The sequence below is a fragment of the Arachis stenosperma genome, chromosome 3 (genome assembly GCF_014773155.1).
Source record: "Arachis stenosperma cultivar V10309 chromosome 3, arast.V10309.gnm1.PFL2, whole genome shotgun sequence".
NCBI classification, from domain to species: domain Eukaryota; kingdom Viridiplantae; phylum Streptophyta; class Magnoliopsida; order Fabales; family Fabaceae; genus Arachis; species Arachis stenosperma.
In genome coordinates, this window is record NC_080379.1 from 47078251 (window position 1) to 47092190 (window position 13940).

Consider the following 13940-nt stretch of genomic DNA (forward strand, 5'->3'; position numbering starts at 1 on the left):
AGTGCTTCACTTTCTCACCTCTCACTGTGAATCATTTTCCTGTGTTCTCATAGATTAACTCAATATATTCAAGAGAGAGGATTTTGTTCACTGTAATGAGGCAACACTGGGGTTTTAGTCAACACCACTTTCATTCCTAGTGAGAAATCTTCAGTGAAGATCTTCTTGTTTCTCCATCTCTTGGGTATTTTCTTCTTGGGAACCTCCTACTTGGTGGGTGATGCACATCCAACACCAAACTTAAGTTTGATGTCAGGGGAAATTGTATTGGTTCCCACCAAAGGAGGCTTGAGTTGCAAACTCTATTTTTCCCCATTAAGGGGTTCTTGGAGACTTGGATTAGTGAGTTCATTCTTCATGCACTTGTCTTCTTCACTTGAGTGTTGTATGGATCTAAAAACCTTCAAGATAAAAAACTCCTCATGCACCCTCAAAACAAATTCACCTTTTTTCACATCGATCAAAATACTCTCAATGGCTAGAAATGGTCTTTCTAGGATTATAGAGGCATTTTCATCATCTCCCATGTCAAGGATTACAAAATCTGCTAAGAGAAAGAATTTCTCCACTTTGACCAAGAGATTCTCTATTATTCCATGTACATGTTTCAGAGACATGTCTGCCATTTGTAATGCTATCCTTGTTAGTTGTGCCTCTTTGATTTGTAACTTCTTCATCACAGACAAGGACATTAAGTTGATACTCACACCCAGATCACATAAGGTTTCGTCAAAGGTTATGCTCCCAATGGTGTATGGAATCTGAAAGCTCTCTAGATCTGGCATCTTTCTTGGTAATTTGCTATGAGTTATTGCTCTACATTCCCTGATCAGGACCACTGTTTCATCTCCCTTTAAAGTTCTCTTCTTGGAAAGTAATTCCTTCATGAACTTGACATAGGGAGGTATTTTCTCCAAAACCTCAGCAAAAGGAATATTGATTTGCAACTTTCTAAAGACTTCTAAGAACTTTGAAAACTGCCTGTCCTTGGTCTCTTTTTGAAGCCTCTGAGGATATGGCATCTTTGACTTGTACTCTGGTGCCTTAGGCAACACTGGATACTTCTCAACACTGGATACTTCTCAACATCAACCAAAAAGGGGTTGTCTGGGTGTCTAGAAGGGGTGTGCTCCTCTTTACTCTGCACCTCCTTCGAAGCTTCTTTTTCACCTGGCTTCTTAGTAACTTGTGACTCTGCACTTGCCACTTGTTCACTTATTAAGGTAATGACCTTGCACTCCTCCTTTGGATTTGGAATTGTGTTACTAGAAAGGAAATTAGTGGACCTCTGATCAATTTCAGCAACTTTTGTGGCTATTTGACCCATCTGCACCTCCAAGTTTCTGAGTAAAACTCTGGTTTCCTGCATGAAGCTAAGAGTATTCTTGGAGAGTTCTACCATAATAGATGCTAAGTCAGGAGAATTCTGAGACTGAAAAGATGCTTGTTGTGGTTGAGAAGGCTAAAACTGCTGGTTGCTGAAGTTATTCTACTTGAAATTGCCCTGAGCATCGTTGCCAAAATTTTGTTGCCTCTATGCTTGATTTTTCCAACCAAAATTAGGATGATTCCTCCACCACGGATTATATGTCTTAGAGAAAGGATCATTGTTGGGGGGTCTAGAGGAATTACCCATGTAATTAACCTGTTTAGGAGAAAATTGAGCATAATCATAAGTCTCACCTTGAGGGAAGCCACCACTCATATCATAAGATGTATCTTGAGTATTAATAGTTGAGACTTGCATTCCACTCAAGTGCTAGGTAATGGCATTGATCTATTAAGACATGGACTTGTTCTGAGCAAGAATGGCATCCAAAGCATCCGATTACATGACTCCTTTCTTCACTGAGGTTTTCTCAGAAGAGTACAAATATTGGTTATTAGCAACCATTTCAATCAACTCTATAGCCTCATCACGGGTCTTCTTCATGTGAAGTGATCTGCCTGCAAAATTATCCAGAGACATTCTGGCAGTCTCAGAAACTCCATCATAGAAGAACTGTAGCTGAATCCAATCTGAGAACATATCAGGAGGGCACTTTCTGAGCATTAACGTGTACCTTTCCCAAGCTTCATAGATAAACTCTCCCTCTCACTGTCTGAAGGTTTGAATGTCCATCCTCAGCTTCATCAGCTTCTGGGGTGGAAAGATCTTGGTCAATAACCTATTGACCACGTTATCCCAAGTGTCCAAGCTCTCCTTGGGCTGAGTGTTAAGCCACTGCTTAGCTTTGTCCCTTATAGCAAATGGGAAGAGAAGTAGCTTGTAGACATCAGGATGGACTCTATTAGTCTTCATAGTGTCACAGATCTGCAGGAAATTAGAGATAATCAAATTTGGGTCTTCTTGCTAGAGTCCATAAAACTGGTAATTCTGCTACACCAGAGAAATCAATTGAGATTTCAACTCAAGGTTATTAGCAGCAATAGGGGGTACAACAATGCTATTCCCGTAGAAATCAGGGCTGGGAGCAGTGTATGAGTCAAGTGTTCTCCTAGGTTGTTCAGTTATATTAGGAGGATTAACAACATTAGCATTAACCGCATTGTTGTTATTGTTGAGCTCCATAGTGGATTTTTCAGCTTCTTTCTCAAAATTATCCCTGAGATTCTCATTGGCTTTGTAAGCTCTAGCTTGTTGTAAATGCTGCCTCAAGGTCCTTTCAATCTCCGAATCAAAGTCTAGAAAATGTTCTTAGTTCCTATTCCTGCTCATAAACAACAGAAAATAAAGAAAAGGTGTGAATCTCTACGTCAATGTGAAAAAAATTCCTAGTGAGGTAACATGTGTAAAATAAATAAAATAAAATAACTGAATAAATAAAACAGAAAATTCAAACAACTAATAAGCAAATATGAAACATAAAATTCGAATTCAGTAGGTAAAATAACCAAAAGAAATAAAACAACTAAGGTACACCAAAATTAATTTCAGAAATTACAAGAAAAATTTAAATGGAATAAAACTGAATTTTTCGAAAATTTAAAGAAAGAAATTAAATGAAATTAAAGCAAAAATGCCTAATCTAAGAAATCAAACAACCAATAGTTGTCAATCGCAGTCAATTCCTGGCAACGGCGCCAAAACCTTGGTGCGGAATTAGAATGTCCACAACTGAACCGACAAGTGCACCAGGTCGTACCAAGTGATACCTCAGGTGAGTGAAGGTCGATCCCACAAGGATTGATGGACAGGGCAATAATTGTCGAATGACTCACTTAGTCAGGCAAACAGAATATGGTGTTTTGAGGTTCAAAAGCATTAAACAGTAATTGAAAGAGTAGGAGCACAGACAATGAAATTACTGTGAAAAGTATATGAGAAGATAGTTAAGGTTTCGGAATTATTTATTGGTTTAATTACTCTGTTGGTCCCTATAGTTTCGTGAAATTTTCAATTAGGTCCCTATACTTTTTCTTTTTAATTGAGTCCCTGCACTAATTTTTTTTTTATTTAAGTCCTTCTTAGTAGTAATTGGCTTAATTTTATAGGGACCCAACTAAAAAAAAAAGAATTGGTATATGGACCTAAATAAAAGGAAAAAAGTGTAGGAACCCAATTAAAAAAAAAATTGGTGCAAGGACTCAATTAAAAAGAAAAAAAGTATAGGGACCTAATTGAAAATTTCGTGAAACTATAGGGACCAATAGAATAATTAAACATTATTTATTCTTCTGAATTTGTTACCAACTATTTTAATTATGCAAGAGTCATTTCATGGCAAACTGTAATTGGCTAAACCCTAATTCCTTAGTGATTTAGTCTCCTCTAACCTAATCAACCGCCAATTTCTTGGTCACTTAATATAGATTAGAGGGTTAGGTTCAATTCTAGTTTATTAGCGACAAAAATCCTAATTACCCAAATATAAGAAGATTATAGGTCACAAATCCCGTTAAGTCCAAGTAATTAGCAGTTTAGGAGGAATTTATTTTCAAGCTAGTATTCAAGTGAGATAACTTTTTCAAGAATCAACAAGAACTCATGTAGAATAGGAGTTATTTTCCATTACACTCAAATTCATAAGATGAAGAACGAAAGTAATCCTTGAAATTAAATTAATACATTAATTAAAATAGAGTGATAATCGTATTAATCCATGGAAATAAATAGAGCTCCTAACCTTAACCAAAGAGGTTTAGTTGCTCATGAATCAAAGAGAAAACTAGGGTTCAAAAGTGTGTAAGTGCGGAACGAGGTCCGAGAGAAGAGCTCGAAGGGCGAAATCTTTTCCCTTTTATATTTAACCTAATTTAATTTGAAAATAAAATAAACTAATAATTACTAAAGCCCAAAAAATTGTGTTTGAAAATAGAAATACTTAAAACAAAATAAAATATAAAAATTAAAAGCCAAATCCAATTAAAGATTCTCCTTTGGGTGAATTGATCCGTGTTGTTGGCGTTAAACACCAGATTCGGCATTTAGTCCCCCAAGTGGCAGAAACTTCACTTTCAATTTTGACTTCCTGGCGTTAAACGCCAGGTTCAGCGTTTAGCGCCCTTGATGGTAGAGGCTTTTCACGTATCACAAGGCAACTGGAGCTAAACGCCTAGGTCCGCGTTTAGCGCCAGCTTGGTAGGTTCCAAATTATTCTCTTTTCTTACACACGAACTCTACCAAACCGATCCAAACTTTACCTGATATAATTAAAACAATAAAGCGACTCAAAGTAGCATCCAAATAGGCTTCAAACACTAAAATCCAATTAAAACTCAATAAATTTATATCTAAAATAAATAGAAAAGAGAGAAAAGATGCTCACGCATCCAACATCATCAAAGGCTCATCAATATCTCAATCAATCTCATCATATCTCATTCAAAGTTCATAATTAAGTCAGTTCTCCTTATTCTTCTTTCTCATAATCAACCTCATCATCAAACACCTCTCAACTCAGCCATATTTCATTACAATTATCATTATCTTCATTACTAACTTCTTATTCAATATTACTAATGCCTCATTAATTCAGTTAACTCTTCGTAAAACCCTTCCATGTATCTCCTCAACTTATTTAACATACTCATCCCTGTTATAAGGTTTAAAGACTCACTAAGGGACTTTAAACAAGTGTAAAAGAGGTTTGGAAAGTTAGAGGATTGGTTAAACATTCAAAATTCTCATTTTTGGCTAAAACAGGGGGCTCGCATACGCGACACTCCCTTTTCTTCAAGAGCTGTTAACTCATTAAAAAAAACCAGTTTTACACCTAACTTCCGATGCTTATAACTTCCTCTACAAAACTCTTATGTTCATAAACTTTATACCGTTTTCAAAATTATCTTTAATTGGAAATAGATTTCATTCAAATCCAAATTCCAAGGCTCAAGTTATGATTTTCCGAAATTCGTTAAAATTTTATTTTTACCAAAAGAGTTCAAAACTCTCTTTTCCAAATTCTCAAATTCCAACCAAAGTTTCATGTCTCAAACAACATCAAATATACTCCAAACAATCCCATACCCATTTTATCCCTTCACAACATATCAATTCTCAAATTGTAACAATTTTATCTCAACTATTTTCAATCAAAACAATGCAATTCATCAATACATCAATAATTATACTCAAATCATCAAGGCTTGTCAACCATCATCAAAGGCTCATCAATCATCATCACAAACTTATCACAAACTCAATATTTCACCAAAACCACTAACATTAGCAAGTTCACAACATTCAACCTATCATACGGTTAACTAGCCTAAGTTTTTATGATGCATTATATATTATCTATGGAAACTAAAACCATACCTTGGCCAATTTTTCCCAAAGCTCAAACTCCTCAATTTAAGCTTCCAAGGTTACGAATTAAGTGCTACAGGGTCCAGCAACCAAAGCTTGACTTCAAGCACTCAAATTCACCGATTAAATCTCTAATTTAACATAAACTCAATCTAATTCCACGAAATTCACCAATTAATAACTAGGGTTCACAAAATTAGATAACCACAAGGGTTTAGAGTTTTTTTTACCTTATTCACAGATTATTTAGACAAAACCCATCAATTTTCTCAAGTTAATTTAATCCCAATACATCAAAACATCAAAATCCTCAATACTCATTAACTCAAAAACGAAATCTGAATAAAAGGGAAAGGATGGGCACGAAAACAAAGTTCCTTACTAAATTGTTCAGTGGATTTTGTAGAGAAATTCGAGATGAATGTGTGACCGCTGACGGCTCGTCAATCGGAGCTCCGAATTGAAAGTTATGGACGACGGAAGTTAACGGTGAATAGCATTTTTGTTTCCCCTAAATCACCGTACTCTCTATTCCTCTCTATGCAATACGAGTTGCAAAGAGTGGGGAAGGCTTTTTAAATAATTGGGCTTGGGTTCATAGGCCCGGTTTGGTTGGTTTAACCCGTGGTTTGGTTTTGAGTCAAAATCTTTAAAATTAGTGTTAAAATTCATATTTTAATTGTTTCTACCACATTAAAGTATAAAATTTAATTTTTTAATTTATTTAAATAATAATTAATTTATTAGCTAATTATTTATTAATTACCTAAAGTTTACATCCTACCCCCCTAATAGAACTTTTTGCCCTCGAAAATTTTGGTTACTAAGGAAAGTAGAGGGAAGCACTCTCCGAATACCTCGCCCAGGTCCGTGAGATGCCATTTAGTTCCTTTTCACACCAAATAAGAGATATCAAGATGATCAGTCTCAATATCGCAAGTCCAGTACTTCAAATTCCCAAATGTAAGCTCATGAACAAATATGCCACATATACCAGTTAGATAACCTAATTGGCATGTACAGACAGCTAGAGTATGTCCAGAAGCATAGTTAGTCCGTCCCTCAGGCTCTGCAGGAACAAATTATTCTGATACCATAATGTAATACCCTACCACACAGAACTTTACGTATATGATGTAAATCAAAGGTGGTGAGGCGCTACGACTTCTAAAACAAAAATACATTATATATATATATATATATATATATATATATATATATATATATATATATATATATATATATATATATATATATAAAGAATAGTTTCACTAGGAGCCTTGGAAAAAAGGATGATCAAAACAAGACTGAAAATGCGTCACACTCGAAAAGCGATTGGATAGAAGGCTTATATAGAAAACCAATGAGATAAGTATTATAAACAGAGTTTCAAAGGATAGATACGTAAGCAAGCTCTAAACTCGACCTGCAAAGCAAATGCTAGCTATATATATATATACAACTCAAAAATAAACTAAAAGATAAACATAACTCCTGTTTCTCCAAGTTAACCTCTAAGAGAAAAAAAATACAAAATACAAGGTGGAGAATCTATTACATATATATAAATATAAACAAAATACAACCATCGAGTCCTAAGGTAGTTCGCTTACAAGAGTCTCCAGAATGCTCAGTGTGGTGCTTCGCGTCCTACATCTGGAAAAAATAATATATGTATGGAATGAGAGGAGGTTCTCAGTATGGGAAAGGTGTTCGCATAGTTAATATAAAAGGTCCCAGAAAAGCCAGAGGCATTCCTAGAACGTCGACACTCAGATTTAAAACTTAAAGATTTTACTAAACCATAAGTTTTCGGTATTGTATCCAAGGATCCAAATTCTAATCTAACTATTCCCCTCCTGTCAACCCAACATTTTACTTTCTATCTCCTCCAACCTTTCGAATCACCGGTGGAACAATCCTCGTCACTCCTCCACCAAACGAGGGATCCCTCAGTTGCTAACACATACAAAACAGACAAGAAAAACACAAGTATAGATATAGCAGTTACAGCAAGTAGAACAAGTAGAAGATAAGCTGGGATAAAGCAGTTAAGCAAACCAAAACAACGTACACTCAAGCAGAACATACAAATGCACATGATTATGCTTGTCCTACAACCGTGAGCTCATGTGTCGGTTACTTTGCCAAAACTCGACACACCCAGTAGCTAATCTGGATATTGTCCCTCTAATATGTCTCCACACTCTTGGGATATAGTACCCGTCATACTCTTGGGATATAGTGCCTGACACACTCATGGGATATAGTATCCGTCGTATTTTCTAGGATAAAGTGTTCCCACACTCTTAGGATATAGTACCCGCCTCACTCTTAGGATATAGTGCCCGTCACACTCATGGGATATAGTGCCCAACACACTTTACAACAAAGAGAAAATGATGCAACAAAACAAAACAGAACATACATTCACACTTCACATTCATAATCACTTTCAATGATTCTTCTTCCTCATTTCTTTCCCGGAGCAAATGGACAATGTCATTGCATCTTATCCGGTCTCATATATCTCAATCAATCTCATTATATCTCATTCAAAGTTAATAATTAACTCAGTTATCCTTATTCTTCTTTTTCATAACCAACCTCATCATCAAACATCTTTCAACTCGGCCATATTTCATTACTATTATCATTATCTTCATTACTTACTTCTTATTCAATATTACTAATGCCTCATTAATTCAGTTAACTCTTCACAAAACCCTCTCATGTATCTCCTCAACTTATTTAAATAGACTCATCCCCGTTCTAAGACTAACGGACTTTAAACAAATTTAAAAGAGATTTGAAAAGTTAGAAGACTGGTTAAACATTCAAAATTCTCATTTTTGGCTAAAATAGGGGGCTCGCATACGCGACACTCCCTTTTCCTCTACAAAACTTTGATTTTTACAAACTTTATACCATTTTAAAGATTTCAAAATTATCTTTTCTTGGAAATAGCTTTCATTCAAATCCAAATTCCAAGGCTCAAGTTATGATCTGGCGAAGTTTGTTAAAAATCTATTTTTACCAAAAGAGTTCAAAACTTCTATTTTCCAAATTCTCAATTTCCAACCAAAGTTTCACGTCTCAAACAACATCAAATATACTCCAAACAGTCCCATACCCATTTTATCCCTTCACAACATATCAATTCTCAAATTGTGACAATTCTATCCCAACCATTTTCAATTAAAACAATGCAATTCATCAATACATCAATAATTATACTTAAATCATCAAGTCTCATCAACCATCATCAAAGGCTCATCAATCATCATCACAAACTTATCACAATCTCAATATTTCACCAAACCCACTAACATTAGCAAGTTCACAACATTCAACCTATCCTACGGTCAACTAGCCTAAGTTTTCACGATACATTATATATTATCTATGAGAAAACAAAATAATACCTTGGCCAATTTCTCCCCAAACTCAAACTCCTCAATTCAAGCCTCCAAGATTCCAAATCAAGTGCTACAAGGTCCAGCCACCAAAGCTTGATTTCAAGCACTCCAATTTAACATAAACTCAATCTAAATCCATGAAATTCACCAAATTAATAACTGGGGTTCACATAATTGGATAACCACAAGAACATATAGTTTTCTTACCTTATCTAAAGATTATTTAGATAAAACCGATCAATTTTCTCAAGGTAATTCAATCCTAATACGTCAAAACATCAAAATTCTCAATACCCATTAACCCAAAAACGAAATCTGAATAGAAGGAAAAGGATGGGCACAAAAACAAAATTCTTTACCAAATTGTTCGATGGGTTTTGTAAAATTTTCGAGACGAACGCTTGGCCGCTGACAACTCATCAAACGGAGCTCCGAATTGAAAGTTATGGACGACAGAAGTTATCGGTGAATAGGGTTTCTGTTTTCCCTAAATCACCGTGCTCTCTCTTCCTCTCTATGCAATCTAATTGGGCTTGGGTCTTGGGTCTGGTTTAGCTCTGGTTTGACGGTTCGGCCCATTAATCTGGGTTTAGGCCAAAATCTTTAAAATTAATGTCAAAATTTATATTTTGATTATTTCTACCTCATTAAACTATAACTTTAATTTTTTTTATTTTTTAAATAATAATTAATTTATTGGCTAATTATTTATTAATTACCCGGGATTTATATATTAAGCCCTACGACATAGCAATTCAGTTGACATTAAATTGTATTAAGCCCGACGACATAGCCTTTCCGTTAACTTTAATTTGTATTAATTATGCCTTTCATCTGAAAAATAATTCTCAGTTTGTGAACATCCCACTAATACACTCAAACACTGAACAAGTGGGACGAAACCCTCAACTTTGTCTAGCATTCAGTCACTCGTTTAACCTTCTTAGTTATTTCGTTCATTATTCACGGTCTTTCTTTATTTTTTTGTTTTCAAACTTTAGTTTTTAAGTCTTATGGATAAAGCCATTCAGTTGACTTCGTTCTAACTGTCAGATTCTAGATCTCAATTATCTAGTTCTATTTCCTTATACTTCATTTAATCTTTTTCTTTTCTTTTTTCTCTTTTCTCTTTTCTCTTTTCTCTTTTCTCTTTTCGTATCTTATTTGATCCTTCTTCACTTCTCTTACCTCACCCTAGACCTTTTATGGAGAAAACCTTTATGTTTTGGGTTTCTAATTATCTTTCTATATCTTTTATTATAATTACCATTATATTCTTACATTACTTATTTCACTTTTTATCAAATTTTTTTTATCTTTTATCTTTTAACTTTTAACTACTATATTTAATATTTAGGATTTTAGCTATTATTAATTTAGTGCACTGACTTTAATTAGTTGTGCTTTAATTTACCAACATTTAAATTAACTACATTAGTTTCTCTGTATTCTAATTAACTACTCCTTTACTCTTAATTTTAATAATTTATACTTCTCCACTTAATTATTCTAAAAGTCCATTTTTAATTTTGTTATCCACAACGTTTAATGCCCACAATTAGCACCTAGCACCTAGCACCTTCGGGTATTCACTAATAAGGCACCAAGCGCCCTTAATTCTTGAAGTGGGGAGCCCAACGCCCAAAATTCATAAAGTGGGGCCCAAGGCTAAAGTAGGACGCCATGTTTCCAAATTTGGGCGACCAGCGCCTTCGATTTGGTTTTTAGCTGGGCGCCCAGTACCCATGTGTTTATCAAGGGAAGACTTCCAGCGTGCAAATATTTTTATACTTCGAGGAGACTATTAAAACGTCACGTAAATACAGTTTCATGTCTCAAATACTTAATTATCAACCAAGTATCAAATCACAATCAATTTGAAATTAATTTACGAAACTTTATTTTTTGGTGTTAGTTCACAGAACCGATTCTTTTTTGATAATCGTTAGCTCACGTTCTTCCCATTTTTAACCAAAACAACATTTAAACCACGATATATAATAATCGAATCTCCATCATAGTTTTAAAAAAAAAAATTTATCTTGTCAAATCTAGTATAATTGTAAAAAAAAAAAGAAATAAACACTTTAATCAGTTTAGAATCTCCATTAAAATTTTCAAATCGAAAGATCAAATCTTAGAAATTGGCCGACTATGGAATTTTTAACCTTTTTCTCTCTCATTCTTCTTCTCAATGTTACGTACGAAGAAAGAAAGCAGGAGGTGGCCACGAAAAGAGGAAAAGGTAGAAAGTAGTTTAAACTTTGAGGAACTGAGCCGTAAGAGTTACAAGGTGGGAGGCCACTGAGATAAAGACGCTTAAAACATCTTTTTTTAAAGATGCTTCTATATTGTGTTTTAATTGGTTTCTATATAATTTATTCGGTGTTCCTCATCACATATTATCAAATTCCTCAAAAGATTTTCTTTCCAAAAATAATAAAAAGCATTTAATTTGAATTATAACAAAAAAGGTAATAGATTAACTATTATATTTTTTTAAACGATTTTTTTAAACAAATAAATAATATTACATTTAAAAATATACATTATCATATATATATATATATATATATATAAACAAGCTCTTAAAATTTATAAATAAAAAATAATTAATTTTTATTCGTATAATATATAAAATAATTACTATATTATTATTATATTATAGATTAAAATTTACTAATTTAAATTTTATTTTTATTTTTAATATAAGCATTAAAAATAAATAATTTTTTTATAACAAGATGTAATGTAACAAAATATATATAATATTAATTAGTTTTTAAAAAATTTTGAAAAGATGATTTTTTTTCTAATAAAGTGTTATTAAAAAATTAACATTATAAAAACTAATTTCAACCAATATGATATAATAGGTTATTAAATATATTTAATACAAAACATATTGAATATAAATTTTTATTAAGTTTAAATTTTAAATAATTTTTAATTGAATTTCAAATATTTTTATTTTAAAGAGTTAGAATATTTTAACATCATTTTTTCGTATCTTTTTAATTGAGTCTTTGATTTTTTTAATTATAAATCTTATTTATAATTAAGAGTAATGTTTTAACACCACCAATTAGTCACACATATAAAAATACAAGAACAATTCTATTGTTATAATTATAATCTAACTTTATAAGCAATACAATACAATGAAACTATATATAATTAATATAACTAAATTTTATCCACATCTATACTCACATTTCATAAATAATATAATTAAATTATATTTATGTTTATATTAAAATATGAATAAAAATACAAAAAATTATCAGGATGGTTTTCGTTTATAATTTTTTTATTATTTTTGTTGTGAAAAGTTTAATTATTTTAATAATTAATTATTTTTTAAAAAAAATAATTGAATAACACAAAAAAAGTCTTATTAAGAGTAATTTATTTATATATAATTAATTTATTTATGTATATAATCGAATAATTATATACGGTAAAAAATTAATATTATTAAAAAATAAAATTAAAAATCATGGTTTTTTTATTTTTTCCAAAATTTATCTACAAGTAATTCTATAAATATTTTATGATGAATAAAAATATTAAACTCGTACTAAATTTTATTATAATAAAATTTATTTTTATTCTACTAAACGTTAAATAAACTATTGAAAAGAATTTTGTTTTCTCCATTAGAGAAGAATGATAAACTTCCATACTTCTATTATGTTATGGCAATAATTTGGCCTGCTATTTTTTTAATAATATAATAATAATATAATAATAATATAATAATAATAATAATAATAATAAAAAAGTATATCACAGTAAAAAAAGGAAGCACCTCACCAAATTTTATCATTCGAATTATATATAAATCAAATTGATTAAAAAATATATCCATAAAATAAAAAATATTAAAAAATTTTATTTTTATAAAAAATGTCAATAAACTTTTTTGCTTACTTTTTTAAACATATTTACTTCTATATGATTAAGAGTGTGGATCCGATTCGATCCAATCCAATTACAGATCAGATCACATCCTCAAATTACAGATCAGATACGGATAAATACTGTGGATTTATATGGATATGATCTAATCTATGAACACCCCTAACTACTACTATAGGTTCAGTATTGCAAAAGAATGCTTCTTTTATTATAAACCATTATTAGATCTTAATTACCATTAAAATAATTTAATTGTCAACAAAGAGATAATACTTGTTGGTCTCTGAAATTATGTTCATATTTCAATCCATACTTGTAAAAATCAAACTGGATCAGCTAGTTTGACCGAAAAACTAGTGAACCGGACTACAACCGAACCCTGGTCCGATTCAGTTTACTCCTTAGACCGTTTAAGGAATAAAACCGGTGTGAACCGGTAAGAACTGGTGCAAAAAGTAACCTCTACTTGCCACTTAGCCACTGCACTTCTAAGTATTATATTTGACAAATACTAATTATATAGTATACATATAAATCTAATTTAATTTAATTTTTGTTTTTTCTATTTTTAAAATTAATTATATTTTAATTATATACCATTATTAATATAAATATAAATTTCACTAAAAATTTATTAATTTACTTGATCTATTTTATTGCTAGTATTGTGATTAAAGTTATTTGTTTTGATGTTAGTATTAAAATCTACTGATATTATAGTTAGATGATAGGCTTTGTGAATTAATTATTTTTTTATTGTGTCAAAATAAGATACTATTGTAGTATTAAAATTTTATGGTTTTTTTATATTATTTATTTTTAGAAGTTGAGACTTGATTCTTCAAAAA

At 31.8% G+C, this 13940-nt stretch overlaps 1 protein-coding gene across 1 annotated transcript; it reads right to left on the reverse strand.

Annotated features, from left to right (window-relative positions):
- Positions 1-302: 302 nt before the first annotated feature.
- Positions 303-1402, reverse strand: LOC130966049 (uncharacterized). The gene is made up of 2 exons (XM_057890807.1): positions 1171-1402; positions 303-1078 (listed from the first exon to the last, which is right to left on the reverse strand). The coding sequence occupies exons 1-2, from the start codon at positions 1400-1402 to the stop codon at positions 303-305; spliced, it is 1008 nt and encodes a 335-aa protein (XP_057746790.1).
- Positions 1403-13940: the final 12538 nt, after the last annotated feature.